This window comes from Oculina patagonica, chromosome 1, assembly GCF_052425735.1.
Source record: "Oculina patagonica isolate OP01 chromosome 1, crgOcupat, whole genome shotgun sequence".
NCBI lineage: Eukaryota > Metazoa > Cnidaria > Anthozoa > Scleractinia > Oculinidae > Oculina > Oculina patagonica.
In genome coordinates, this window is record NC_135758.1 from 18,561,049 (window position 1) to 18,576,288 (window position 15,240).

Consider the following 15,240-nt stretch of genomic DNA (forward strand, 5'->3'; position numbering starts at 1 on the left):
TAATATATTCATATGTGAGGATATTTTCACTTCATATGTATGCCTATGTAAGTGGTACTTATGACCCCCATCCCTTTTCGACTGATTTGTAAAAAATTGGGCAACTTGCGAGAATTTTCTATGATCGAAAATGGTTCACTACCTTCTAGCAAAAAATTGCCCGTACACCTATGCATATTAGCAAGAGAACGGACGGATGTGCAATTTTTTTCATCATCTTTTATACGTCATCTGTCATTCCTATTGTTCCTCGAATGTAAAAAATTATTGCTTATTTAAGTTTAGTTGTAGATTAATTCCATTTTCAACAACCACTTCTGAAGATGTTATGTAGAAGCATACGACACGTCAAGCGAAAAGATAGAATTTTTTTCAACAATGCGTTTCTTCGTATCACCGCAGTTTGCATGTTATTTCTTGATAACTTTTGCACCTGCACCTCGCCTGCACTCCCACCAAGATGTTAATTGTTAGCATTTCATGTCTAAATGGAATAGGACACAGGTTAACTTAAGAGCTAAAAATACGATTGGATATTTATCCAGTCTTATTATTTAAAAACTTGCACTTGAATAATCTGAAATTCAACTACCAAAAGTACGAGAATAGCCCAAAGACAGCACTAGCTTGTCCGTACGGTACAACGCAAGATGTAAAGTCGTAATCGATAGTGGTCTGCTCGAACTCTAATATAAACAACTACAGAGCTTTAGAAATATCACGCTGTTACATTTATTCTTACCTGAATTACAAACAACTTAAAATAGACTCAAAGTTAATCTTTAAATACCTTTAAATTAGATTATATTATCATAATCTAGCGGACCACCACCATCTGCGGATCACCCCGCCACTTTACAAACAACTTAAAATAGACTCAAAGTTAATGTTTTTTTCAACAAAAATATCGACAACTACCTTTAAATTAGAGTATAGTATCATAATCTAGCGGACCACCACCATCTGCGGATCACCCCGCCACTTTTAAGCTGTGAATATATTTTGATTGACTATCAAAAATTCAGTTCTTTAGAAATAACACGTTTTCTAGCATGTTTTTTTTCTAAATTTATTCATGAGGGGCTTCCGCATACACTAAATATTTAATAAGTCATTTCATGCTTTTCTCGATCGATGTAAAGAAGATTAAATATTCTCATTCTCTCAGCAATAATTCACTGGGTGCGGTAAATCCTAACTAACAAGCTTTTGGACCTTCGTACTTTTATCACTAAAAAAAGGCCTCTGAAAAGGTAAGCAACTGTTCTTAAAAACTAGCAAAAGTAACAAAATCGTTTCCTTTTAATATTGACACTGCGTCAAATGAATTGTGCAGGTTGATGGATAGAATATTAATTATTGTCGCTGGGTTAATTTAAGGGCGCGGCGGTTCATTCTAAAGCTGGTGATACAGTAGTCAACATATATTTAGTAGTAAACTAAAGGTATTGAGATAGTTGATTTGCAAAACTTTCACTCAACAAGTTATGCCACCCTGTAAACTGGTATGTTTAATCGTCAAACGCTCGGCAACACTGAAGGATCAGAAATCGAAGATCCTGATATAAGATATTTTATGTAATCGTCTCGTCAATCGTTTTCTCGTGGCTTAACTCTTATCTCGGGCGCGAGAGACGCGAACTACGTCTCTCACGGTAGCTTAGACTACGACAACAACACATGTTTATAAGGCTTCTGTTAACACAGATTCTACTTTTAGAGCAAAAAATACCAAAAAAAGAGTCAGGATTTTAAAATCGATCACGCGTCTTCAAACTTCCAAAATACAACTCTTACTTAACTGAGTTTATGTACTTTTTTGGAAATGTTTGAATTTTCGTAAAGACCAAGATGCCAGTTCTTCGCCGAGGTGTTTTTCGACAGAATAACAACATCGAACACTAAAGAGGTCACCGACTGTGTTCTTTCCCGAGTGTTCCTTATAGCGCTAATTTACAACCGTAACACGATACTTTTGTTCGTTTGAAACGTGATACTTTTATTTTCCATGCAAACTCTGTAATTGAGCGCACGAGAGTCGATGAGAGTGCATGCATGAGAGTTCGATGCCAAACAAGAGCGAGAGCTTGAACTCTCATCAACGTTCATCCTCGTTTGGCCCGGGCCTTTGTTTTGTTTTTGTTTTTGATTTTTGTTTTTTTCACGGCGAAATAGATGGAAGTTTTTTTGCTTTCAATAATAAACCAATTATTACGCGGGTTGACCTCGTTGTAAATTCCATTTGATTGTTCAATTTAGTTCTATTGAGCTCGATTTTGTTCGATGTGATAAATCGTAGTCATATACATCATAGTCACAAACCTGAATGCGATTAATTGCAGCCGGTTCTGGTAACCCGCGAAACAACGTGTTTGTTTCTTTTGGAAGCATTTTTACTAAGACCGCGTACAAAGTACTAAAACAACAACTATAAATTTCCTTCATAAGCTCCCGTCAAATAATATCCTATCTCATTTTTCACATATACCAATGGTATTTTAAAATCACTGCTGTTACCAAATGAAAATGTAGTCCACAATGACATGGATCGTATCATTGATAACTTAGGCCGTAGAAATGGCAAAGACAGCTATTTCTTTTAACGTGTTATATAATATATTCATATGTGAGGATATTTTCACTTCATATGTTTGCCTATGTAAGTGGTACTTATGACCCCCATCCCTTTTCGACTGATTTGTAAAAAATTGGGCAACTTGCGAGAATTTTCTATGAAAATGGTTCACTACCTTCTAGCAAAAAATTGCCCGTACACCTATGCATATTAGCAAGAGAACAGACGGATATGCATTTTTTTTCATCATCTTTTATACGTCATCTGTCATTCCTATTGTTCCTCGAATGTAAAAAATTATTGCTTATTTAAGTTTAGTTGTAGATTAATTCCATTTTCAACAGCCACTTCTGAAGATGTTATGTAGAAGCATACGACACGTCAAGCGAAAAGATAGAATTTTTTTCAACAATGCGCTTCTTCGTATCACCGCAGTTTGCATGTTATTTCTTGATAACTTTTACACCTGCACCTCGCCTGCACTCCCACCAAGATGTTAATTGTAAGCATTTCATGTCTAAATGGAATAGGACACAGGTTAACTTAAGAGCTAAAAATACGATTGGATATTTATCCAGTCTTATTATTTAAAAACTTGCACTTGAATAATCTGAAATTCAACTACCAAAAGTACGAGCATAGCCCAAAGACAGCACTAGCTTGTCCGTACGGTACAACGCAAAATGTAAAGTCGTAATCGATAGTGGCCTGCTCGAACTCTAATATAAACAACTACAGAGCTTTAGAAATATCACGCTGTTACATTTATTCTTACCTGAATTACAAACAACTTAAAATAGACTTTTAAGCTGTGAAATATTTTGATCGACTATCAAAAATTCAGTTCTTTAGAAATAACACGTTTTCTAGCATGTTTTTTTTTTCTAAATTTATTCATGAGGGGCTTCCGCATACACTAAATATTTAATGTCATTTCATGCTTTTCTCGATCGATGTAGAGAAGATTAAATATTCTCATTCTCTCAGCAATAATTCACTGGGTGCGGTAAATCCTAACTAACACGCTTTTGGGCCTTCGTACTTTTATCACTGAAAAAAACGCCTCCGAAAAGGTAAGCAACTGTCCTTAAAAACTAACAAAAGTAACAAATTCGTTTCCTTTTAATATTGACACTGCGTCAAATGAATTGTGCAGGTTGATGGATATAACATTAATTCTTGTCGTTGGGTAGTTTAAGGGCGCGGCGTTTCACTATAAAGCTGGTGATACAATAGTCAACATCTATTCAGTAGCAAACTAAGCGTGTTGAGATAGTTGATTAACAAAACTTTCACTCAACAAGTTATCCTACCCTGTAAACTGGTATGTTCAATCGTCAAACGCTCGGCAACACTGAAGCATCAAAAATCGGAGATACTGATATAAGATATTTTATGTAATCGTCTCGTCAGTCGTTTCCTCGTGGCTTAACTCTTACTTCGGGCGAGAGAGACGCGAACTACGTCTCTCACAGTAGCGTAGACTACGACAACAACACAAGTTTATAAGTTCTGTTAACACAGTTTCTACTTTTAGAGTATAAAATGCCAAAAAAAGAATCAGGATTTTAAAATCGATCAAGCATCTTTAAACAACCAAAATATAACTCTTACTTAACTGAGTATATGTACTATTTTTTGGAAATGTTTACATTTTCGTTAAGAAAATTTACCAGTTCGTCAGCTGTGTTTTTCGACAGAATAACAACATCGATCACTAAAGAGGTCACCGTAAGACGATGTTTTTGTTTGTTTGAAACGTGATACTTTTGTTTTCCTTGCAAACTCTGTAAGAGAGCGCACGAAAGTTGATGAGAGTGCATGAGAGTTCGATGCCAAACGAGGGCGAGAGCTTGAACTCTCATCAACTCTCATCCTCTTTTGGCCCGGGCTTTTGTTTTGTTTTTGTTTTTCTTTTTCTTTTTTCACGGCGAAATAGATGGTAGTTGTTTTGCTTTCAATAATAAAACAATTAGTCCACGGGTTGACCTCGTTGTAACAGTTCCATTTGATTGTTCGATTTAGATAAGATAAGATTTTATTTACCTCTCCATTTAGTTCGATTGAACTCGATTTTGTTCGATGTGAAACATCGTAGTCATATGCATCGTAGTCACAAACTTGAATGTGATTAATTGCAGCCGGTTCAGGTATCCCGCGGAACGACGTGTTTATTTCTCGGTGAAGTATTTTACTAAGACCGCGTACAAAGTACTACAACGACTACAAACCCTTGTACAGTACTTGTAAATGGGACTCTGTAAAGTGCAGAAACGGACGGCGGATACGGACGGCGGACAGCGGACTGGACTAATACCTCAAGGGAGGATTTTTAAAAGCTCGAACTCTCTGCCACCTCACTTTGTCGAATCAGTTTATTTTATCGTATCAGGCAAACTATGTACTGCTAGTAAGTTAAGACGTCAGTGAATTTAATTCCTTTGTAGTTGTATAAATCGAAACGCCGACAAATCAGTTTTTAGAAAGTAAATCAAAAATTGTTGTATTAAAGGCAATCATCTTGCTTTCATGAAGTTCAACAACAACAAGTTCTAGCTTCTATAAAGGCAAATTTCATCACTTTACTGAATGTTCCGAAAAACGTCTTGGTCATTTTCGTCTTGCTTCGTAAACATGTTTTGGCGGAATAGCTAGCGACGCCAACGAAAAGTCATTTTTTCTCTCGGCTAATGGTTTATATGCCAGATTTTTTTTATCTTTTTGCGGTCTAGACTTAAGGTCACAAAAACTAAAAGGGGTTACAAGATTACTTCTCTCGTCCATGTTCTTGTACTCTTAGACACAGACTTTATGCCGTGAGCAAATTTTGCACACTGTGCCCATTTATGGAAGTGAATTTCCAGCTAACCACATGTGACAGGGAAGTGACAACACATACACTGAATTGCATTCGATTGGTTTCCCAACCTACAAATAAGCCAAATGCTTCCTTTGAGGCATTTTAAGTTTACACGATCTATTCTAAGGCCCGGTTCAGACGCCGTACTTTTCATGAGCCGAACTCAATTCGAATTTGGAGCGACCCAAATTGAGAAAAGTACGTCTCTTGATTCAGACGCCGTACTTTTTGGCCGTTCCGAGGCCGTACATAATACAGTTCCAATAATTGAGGTAAACTGCTGGCAAAATAAATTATAATAATTTCTGAATTAGGATCGGCACATGAAAAGTACGGCGTCTGAATCAAAGCCGTTCCAAAGGCGTTCCACAGGCGAAATTCTCGGCCAAGCCAGGCGGGAAGAACGGGTGAGCCGTTTCAAATTGAAATAGCCGTTCTTATTTGATTCAGACGCCGATCTTTTCATGTACTTAATTCAAGGAATTAGGTTCGGCTCATGAAAAGATCGGCGTCTGAACCGGGCCTAACCGATCAACAGCCTGAGGTTCTACATTACTTGCAAAAAATTTGGAACGATTTTTATTTCGGACAAAAAGGTTGTCCAAAAATATAATCGTCCGAAATTTTAAAGTGTCGAAATACAATTTACAGCACAATATATTTGTTTCCAGTACAAAAACAAACTCGATATATCAAGGAAGAGTTTTGAGATAACAGAAATAGTGGAAGTTGTTACAAAGAAAATAGAACCAGATGGTTTAAGAGATAAATTGTTCGTTCGAGTTTAAATCCTCCCTTGAGTTATTAGTCCAGTATTTAGTATCTAAACTTAGTATACAGAGATTAAACACGAGTGCGCGAATAGTATTTGTGCAACGAAGCCTTCTGAAAATTATCCAAGCACTGTCCGTTAGTGAGCAGGTGAGAAACTTTTATTTTTAGTTTCCAGCGCGGTGATCCGAAGATGCTTCGACTAGTAGTAATGTAATTTTAATATTTCATTTATTTCATTTTTATTATCATTTTTATTTTTTTAAATTTATTATTATAGTTTTTTAATGTTTTTCGCCGTCCGCCGTCCGCATGCGCCGTCCGTTTCTGCACTTTACAGAGTCCCCTTGTAAATGGCATCTTTGAAACACAACACCGCTCGAAGGCAAGAGTCACGTTTACGTAAGTTTCACGACCTGAGCTTGAGATTGTTTGCAATACTTCATTGAGTGTTTGTATTTCCATCTTTATTTATTTCACAAGAACCGGTATGACGCTTCAAAGTTTTTAATTTAATTTATTTGCGGTTTCGACTTAGCGCCACGGAGTCTACAAGAATCCTACCGCTAGGAAAAACACGCGACGTTATACTTAGGTACAAAATTCCCAAACAAGTCCCTGCGACTTGTTCCTGCAACAATTCCAGGAGACAAGTCCAATCCATAATTGTCGAAAATCTAGTCTCAGGGACAAACTTGGTCCCTGTGATCTGCCCCTGAATAAAAAAAAATAAGGTTCGGCAAAAACGTGTGGACAAGTATTTGCGACTAGTTTGGTCATGTTAACTCTTCAATAGGCTTTTGTACATTTTGCTAGCATTTTTTCAAGCATTTTAGTGAGGCAAAAGCATTGAGCATTAATCGAGCATTTTAGTGGCATTTTCCAGGAAAATTGATCCTTTTCCGAGAAAATAAAGAAGAAATTAATTTTTTTCTAGAGAAATTGAAGACTAAAACTGAAAATTCAACAACAAATAACTTTCTAGAGATAGTCAGCTACTCTTTGTTCATAGTCTCGTAGATGATTTTGAGTATTATTTTTTTGGCTGTATTTATGAACTTGTATACCTTGTTGTTGTTATTTGCAACACTTCTACGTTTTTGTAAGTGTTAACAGAAAACACCATGTTAAAAACTTTGAAATAAATTTAAAAAAACCGTTCGTATAATGAGCATTATCCCAGCATTTTAGTGACTTTTTGGGGGAGACCGAGCATTTTAGTGGGAAAAATCGAGCATTAAGGTGGAGCATTTTAGTGGGGAAACAAAAGCATAATGTACAAAAGCCTACTCTCTTCAAATGGCTTGTCCCAGGTGTCTTGTCTCTTTGTTTGTGCTGACCTGCAGACTTCTGAATGCCGCACCTCAAACACCCCGTTTTTTTCCGGGTGTCTGATCTGCCAAATTTAGGCTTATCAGCGCAAAGTGTTTATGGGTTGTCTTATCCTTTTTAGTTACTTTTAACAAAAAAATACCTATTAGTTGTCGTGAGGGACTATGTGGTGAGTGAATGAATGGGACAGTCATGTAAGTATGTAGTACCAATTAGATAAGCCAACGGTACATCAAGAATCAATCAAATTGCTACTTGTAAAGGTGCATCGTATTTTATTTAAGAATATTTGCTTCGCATTTGAGAAGGGCGATCTTTGTTCTTTCGTAGAAGAGAAAAACAGGAGGAGGTATTCATGTACATGTATTGTCCTTGTGTCGCCATAGCCGGCGGTGGATTTTATGTAGGTTAGGCCGAGGACTTTGCGTGTGGGTTAAAGCCGAAAAGTATTCGGAGTCCATCACATTCTGTATTTACACCGTATCTTTATCTTTGTTTCGGACGGGCTAGCTTTTTGACCTAAGTAAAAATTACATGCAGCACTTGCACAAAGCATGTTTGAAGAATAATCTTGCTATAATTACGAAAACACTGAAGGATATTATTACAAATAATATCAGAAACGGTAAGAAATATCTTTCGGAATATAATGTGGCTTCGTTTGTGTTGAAGCTACTTGCGTGAAATCTTACAGGTGAAGGATCAAGGGGATTTAAATTTTGATCGTACTACATGTATAATACCTCTACTTGTTTACAAAATAATCCTAAAACACTAAAAGAAAGATATCAACCGAATTCTTAAAAAAGAACAAAACATGATCGGTTCAAGCGTAATTTGGAAACAATAATGCGAGAACTTGCCGAGAACTTGAAAAATTCCGCCTGAATTTTTCAAGTTGTAATTCATTTCGACCCTTTCCATCTATGGCCAGAGACACTCGTCGACAGTTTTAGTACACTAGGTGGTAATTTAAAACGAGCCTGGATCATTATTTAAAGGCTTCCGTTAACAATGAAATATTTCTTAGTTTTTGAAATTAATAGGGATCCCCGTGATACTTTCCTTTTAACTGTGCGAAGAGTGCTTCGTGAGACAACCGTCAGGTAGTGTGGTTAAATTTTTGTTGTGGTAATTTAGAAAGAAGATCGCGGAGAAACTATCGTGATCAGCGAGACATGAATATTGAGTTCCAAAGTATTAATATTTCCCGGGAATTTTTTAGAGACTGTTGGTACAGAAACTCTTCAGATATTGCTGTAGACTCTATGGCGATAAGGTTAACCACTAATTGATTTAATTAGACCGAGGCATCACAGCGGCTCTGAGCGAGTGACGCATGCTCATCACACCAATCAGATTGCGACTTGTATTAAAGAGCAGGCGTTGCATATAAAAAATGAACCGCCATGTTTTGATTTAAGATGCTCGAAAGTCGTTTCTCGAAAAGTAATAAACGAATCCATTCAAAAAACATCTCTTTCGAGCGCAGAACAGCTGGAATACGGTCAAACCAGTTGCAAGTTTTTGCATATGTAATGACAGAGCTTTTCTATTTCTGTGTTTTTCTTTTTTGCAAACACGGCGACATTGATGGTATATGTATTGGTTGCTTTGCTTTCGATAATAAAACCAATTGCAAGACATGAAAGGTCACTTTTTCTAAGGAAACAGCACTGAAATTTCACATCAAGAATCAGTCTTTCACACGAACCGCTGTGACGTGTAAGTCTAATTTAATTCATATTATTTTGCGGTTTTAACTTGGCGCCACGGAGCCTACAGGAATGCTACCGCAAGACGAAACACGCCATGTTCTTAAAGGATTAAGTACATAACGTAGACTGAGGGCCTCTTTACACGATCCCGGGTTGGCTACTAGCCCGGGTCGGCTTGCCTCAAAGGAAATGTGGAAAAATTATTTTTTAACCAACCCTGGTCTCACTGAACTGTAGTGGCCTATAAAGAAAGAAAAAAACAAAGCAAGCCAGGGCTGTTCATGTTCAAATGCCAACGCGTGTTGGCTACTCGCGGACACTTTACATGGAAATTGTCGATCCTTTTAGCCAGTTCAACACACAACAGATGCTTCCCACCCTCTAACCCCTTACAAAGAGATAACTAATAAGTTATCACTTATCGTCTTGTATGTTTTAGGATGTCATTCGCATCATTGATCCCTTGTGCCCTGTTCCACTTCTTGGTCCACCCCGTACACGTCTTTGGTGGTGGTGCATGCAAGGACAACAGAGAAGAATTTGGATTTTCTTTAGTTGGGCATGACTTGAGAACTCTGCACGCTGACAATTTTGCTCGCTGCTACTTTCTATGCAGTCTAGAGGAAACATGCAAAAGTGTGACGTTTCTCTGGAATGATAAAGAATGTCAAATGAAGAAAGAAACAAAAAAGTCGAAACCTGGAGATTTTGTGGAAAATCCAGCAGCCACTTATATGGAAAATAACTTTCGAGGTTTGTTCATTCAGCCAGGGTTTCAGCCAAAAAGGGTTTGCAGAGTATTAGCTGACAACTGATGCGACGTTTTAACAGACGGCCAACACTTTTTAAGTGACTACTTACTACTGACAACGTTACCTAATAAATGACCAAACTTTTAACCGACAACGTTAAACGGCTTAACTTTTAACGGACATCTGGAAAGCCACCAAGCTTTTTGTTTGCCAACTAATACTGACGGAGTTACGACTCACTTGTTATTGATGCTCTTTTTTACAGACAGTCAACTGGCAAACACGCAACCCGATGCCTATGAATTACCTATGCATCTGAGTCATATTTGTTTAAGTACTTATTTGTTTCATTGCAGAACTAGCACTGGCCGGTAGCCTTCAAAATATGTGATTTGCTTGTGAGAGCCGTGATTAGATGCAAGACTGTAGATTGCATGTTTAAAACATTGAAATTCACCTCAACGTTTCTGCTTTATTGAATAATTCTTTGATATTGTTTTCTTGCAGAAAAGAAAGGGTCAAAATACTCAGTCCCAGGCTCTTCCTGCAAAGATATTTTGCTAAGTGGTGACTCTGAGGGAGATGGTGAGTACTGGATCGACCCTGCCGCCTCAGGGGAGCCCTTCACAGTGTTCTGTGACATGACAACTGAACAAGGTTCGTTAAACGGATATTAAGAATTGTTTAGTTGCAATCATGTCTCTATTTCTCTCGCAGAATTGCTCACTGTCTTTCTCGTCATTTTCTTTCACATTTTATAGTTAGGTTTTAAGAATGGAGACACCCCAATATTCTGGAGTGAACGTTGAATTCACTTGGTGTTGAAAAAAGTGAAGACAATAACCATTTTGACTCGCTTCCGCTTATGTCTGTTTTATTTTGCGATTAATGTACGTAGGCCTTGTACGGGTGTCATAATCAAACAAAATGAATAAATTTTCAATGAGAATCAAAGTTAACTGCTGTAGGATTCATGTTTAATCCTCCTACATAACTATTTTGTGTGAGGCGTGCTGACCTAAAGGCTAGCGCACTGGTTTCCGGATCGGGCGTTCGGGTTCTAGCCCTGGCCGGTGTCACTGTGCACTGGTCTTGGGAAAGACACTTCTTACTGTGCCTCTTTCGACCCTGGTGAATATCAGCACCGAAGAATTTAAATACCTGGGTAGGCCTGCGACAGACTAGCATCCAATCTGAGATGGGAATGGAAACTCTTGTCACCTAATGTTACAGAAACTATTGTATTGTATTGTAAACCAGGATTAGCTGAGACGCCTATGGGTCACTTTGGCCCGATGCAGCCTTGACCTTTGCTTTAATATTAATCTTTCAGGTGGATGGACACTCATCACTCGTTTTCTAATGAGGGATGCAAATTCTCTACAAGATACGGTTGTCGAATCCAATTCTTATAGAGAGATTCTTCCTAACTACAATTCCAATAGCCAGTTCTTGTTGCGAAATGGTTTCAATCAGTTAAAAATCGACATGGGCTTCTCTCAGATCCGGTTTTATTGTTTTAAGAAGGAGAGAGGCCGAGTGCTTCACATCATGACAAACAAAGATACCAAGGGAGCTAACGTGCTAAAGTTTTTCACCAATTCTAACACCATACCTGAAGCTTGTGGCTCTTTTACACGCCTCCCTGATGACAACTCGACTCTGGCCAACAACTGTGCTAACTGGGGTTATCCGAATAGAAACCGATGGGGGCATCAACAAAGGCTTAATGATTTTCGCCTCTATAGAAGACCATTTATGTGGCCATACAAATGTTACTTTATACTTACTGGTAGCGTTCTCTATTGTGACGACGAATTGAATAGGCTTGGTATGTCCCTGGGTGACATATGGCAGATTTTAGTAAGATGAGTGAACTACTTACATTGCTTTATATAAAGCTTTACGTGAAACACAAGCTTACAATCAGAATTTACAGGTAGCTATTTCTCGGCACGGCTTGTTTTCGTTTCTGATTTTAACGATCCCTCGATCCTTGTAGGGAATTCGAAAGGAAAGTCCTTAAAAAGTTTTGTCGGACAAAGTTGAATTCACAATTACGTTGACGTACGGTAGTACGTCTTATTAATTTATTTCATGCGGTGTGATTCATCTGGAGAAACTGTTAACAAAAACTCTTAGTCAGTGACAGCCAGCGAGCTCGTGGGAATGTGCGTGCTGGAGCCCATACGTTCGTGGTCGTTCAAATCCTCCGGGGTTTGAAATTTAAGCTATCGATAAACTAGAGAAAATTGAGGGTCTGTGAACAGACTTCCGGACTCAATACGGCGGTTAATTTACTTTTATCAATTTCTCGTTGAAAATGCACTAAGTGTTCCACTTCCCACCGAGCGCAGCACAACTGTTTCTTTACAAACTAGTAACTTTGTTTACACAAAACGTTAACTGCAGAACATAGCTTAGTTGTTCAACACCCAAAAGGTCACACCATGTTTGAGTTTAAACAGTCTTTTCATGTGAAATGTAAATTTGTTAATGGCGTTAGTGTTAAAATAGTATAATTATAATATTTTGCTCTGGGTATCGTTATTCATGACATGTAGATAAGGTATAGCCCAAACCAGGCTTAGTAGACCACTAGGTAGTGATGGCGGAGACTTCAAACCCAGCTTCTTCGTGGGTAAGGTGGGAAGGGTGCCAACCGCTCGCTGCCGCGTAGAACAGTAGAGTGCAAAATGAGGAGCACGCGTTTGCCTTCTATATAAAAAAATCACTTGCCTAACGGCTCATGGTCCCACTTGAGTTTTAAACATTTTCAGACGTCCTTTTTATGATCTATAAGAGTGTAGACCATGGAAAAGCGTGGTCTATTTGATAAAAATCGAATACTAAAAAAAAACATTCCATTGGACTAAACATAGTTGAATTCACATTTCTTGAAACAGAGACACAGATGGTCGGTTAGTGTCAACAATAGCATAGAAAGGAAATCTGATTCAGTATAAAATGATCCCTCTAGAACGAAAACATCACGATTATCTTCCCGATCACCACATCATTGATCGCTTAAAACACTAACTAAATATGTGAGCCAATTTTTCAATGAAACGTACCGGTAACTATAGTTTAAAGATACTTTTAGACAAAGAGGGTTTACTCCGTAAAAACTTAAATCTTACCTCAGCACCAGTAAAGCATCAGTTCCGACCCTTAGGAGAGCGTCGATTAAAACATTACATGCATTAGTCCTCTACTGAAGGTTTACGCCATTTATCTAGCTTGTCTATCGGTTTGAGATATATCCTCGGCTTTATATGTAAATACAGCTTAAGTTCTTAATGGAAATAGGGAAACTTCGCTGACTTTCTTCAGGTTATCGATAAAACGCTTTTTTTTTTCTCTCTTATTTGGCACTGCTGTTTCTAGTGGATGGCTAAGAATACGCGTAGAGCCACTGTGCCGCCGCTCATTGAAGCGTTCGTTCTCAATGACGTCAACTAATTTAACTCCAAGTTTTTCTCCAAGGACGACAGCACGAGAAATTAAAAAATACATACGATGTTGAAATGTATAAACCAGATAGGTTGTATGAAGTTGGTTTTGTAAATTTAATTTACCTATTTCATGTAAAAAAAACTTGCCTGTTTCGTGTATTGTGTGTTATCTTCTTTGACTATGTGATCAATTGTCTATCATGGTTATTAGCTTATTTTACATAGCTTCAATTCACAGTTTTATTTTCCATTCACTATTTGTTGGTCACTGCACACATTAGTAAAACAAAACAGGTCACGATCGACTAGGTCAATAAAGTGTATTCCTTTTAGAGTTTGAAGCTGAATAGCTAAGTATACGAAGAGACAGATGGTTGTGAGGATTATACATGGTTACGCGGAGATATAAAATTTATCTTCGAGTGTTTAAATTGGGGGCGGGGGGCTTGGAGACCCTCCTCAGAGTTTTCATCATATTAAGGTGCAGTGAAATACATGTACTTGAGCACTGAGTAGAAAGCCCGTAGCGTACTCGACAAGATGACATAATTTTCGTTGGCTGTGACGTCAATATAGCTGTCATCTTCATACAAAACCAAGCCAGAATGCTTATGGAATGCAGAACTATTCAAATCGTACCATTTTGTTTAAAAACAAAACAAACAAAATAAGGAAAAATGTTAAACATGACGATTTTTCGCCAGACCTCATAATTATGCATTGCCATGGCAACGTTAAATATCATGAGCATATGATTTGACACATGAAAATTTCTGCAAGATATGAATGAACAACTACTGAAAAATTCAGCATTGTAGAGTACTGATAAAACGCATCCCTCAAATAAACGCCACAGATAAGGGCACAAATATTAATAAACGCCGCTCTCAAATACACGCTGCATCATGACGTGGCGTTTTAATTTTATTCCAATAAAAGAGTCAAAAAGCAGATGCAGTAGTTATCAAGTTTGAACCAAGCCTCAAAAGAAATATTTTCCTTGATTAATGTCTTTTCAGACGAGCACTAAAAACATCTTTCTGTTTTTAAAATTTAAATGTTCAGTTACAATACTATTAATAGCACGAATAAAATCGAATTTGAAATAAACGCCGCCCTCATATAAACGCCGCCCTTGCCTGCGCGTTTAATCAAAAAATACGTTGAATCCTCTTTTCAAAATTTTGAAAAAAAGGTTTGGAGGGGGGGAAGCATCCACTCCCCCCCCCCCCCATGATGTACGTCCGAGCTTTAACTCTCAAAGAGGAGATAGTACAAAGAAAGTGTTGTTCTAGTTCCCGCTGGTATGTTACAGCTGTACACATAACATACAACTGGAAAGTTTTACATGCAGCTTCCCTTCCCCCCCAAAGGGCACCCTATGTTATAGAACGGTTACTAAGTATATACCACACAAGTGAATACAATGTAGTGCTTTTCGCGCGCGCTGGTTGGTTAACTCGGTGGTGATTAGCAAAGTACTTTTCAAAAGAGAAACAAACTGCCTTCGCGCGTTGCTTTGTTTACCAAAAGTGATGTTTTAGTCTGCTAGTTATTCTACTTGTGTGGTACATATTAAAACAATTATTTACCTCAGCGTTGGTAAATGTGGTGGATATTTGCCTTACTGCTTCGCGGCTCGGTAAATATCTACCAATATTCATCTCCACTTCGGTGAATAATTGTTAATTATTGCCCAATACCAAAAATAACAGCTTTCTGCTAGCACACCAGAGTAAAAGCTAGCTGCAAGCCAAAATAGAGACATTCTGTTATT

General features: G+C 37.9%; 1 protein-coding gene across 4 annotated transcripts in view; it reads left to right on the forward strand.

Moving 5' to 3' along the window:
- Window positions 1-13,514, forward strand: part of LOC144660725 (uncharacterized) — a 52,093-nt gene extending 38,579 nt beyond the window's left edge. For 2 of the 4 annotated variants that reach the window (XM_078521457.1, XM_078521464.1), the window contains 3 exons: window positions 9,696-10,009; window positions 10,516-10,665; window positions 11,342-13,514. In XM_078521457.1, coding sequence (XP_078377583.1) covers window positions 9,696-10,009; window positions 10,516-10,665; window positions 11,342-11,880 — 1,003 coding nt within the window. In that variant the 3' untranslated portion in view covers window positions 11,881-13,514. Of the gene's footprint in view, window positions 1-1,173; window positions 1,254-2,722; window positions 3,649-9,695; window positions 10,010-10,515; window positions 10,666-11,341 lie in introns of those variants that run through there. The other 2 variants (XM_078521481.1, XM_078521473.1) reach the window with 2 other exon arrangements.
- The last annotated feature ends 1,726 nt before the right edge of the window (window positions 13,515-15,240 follow it).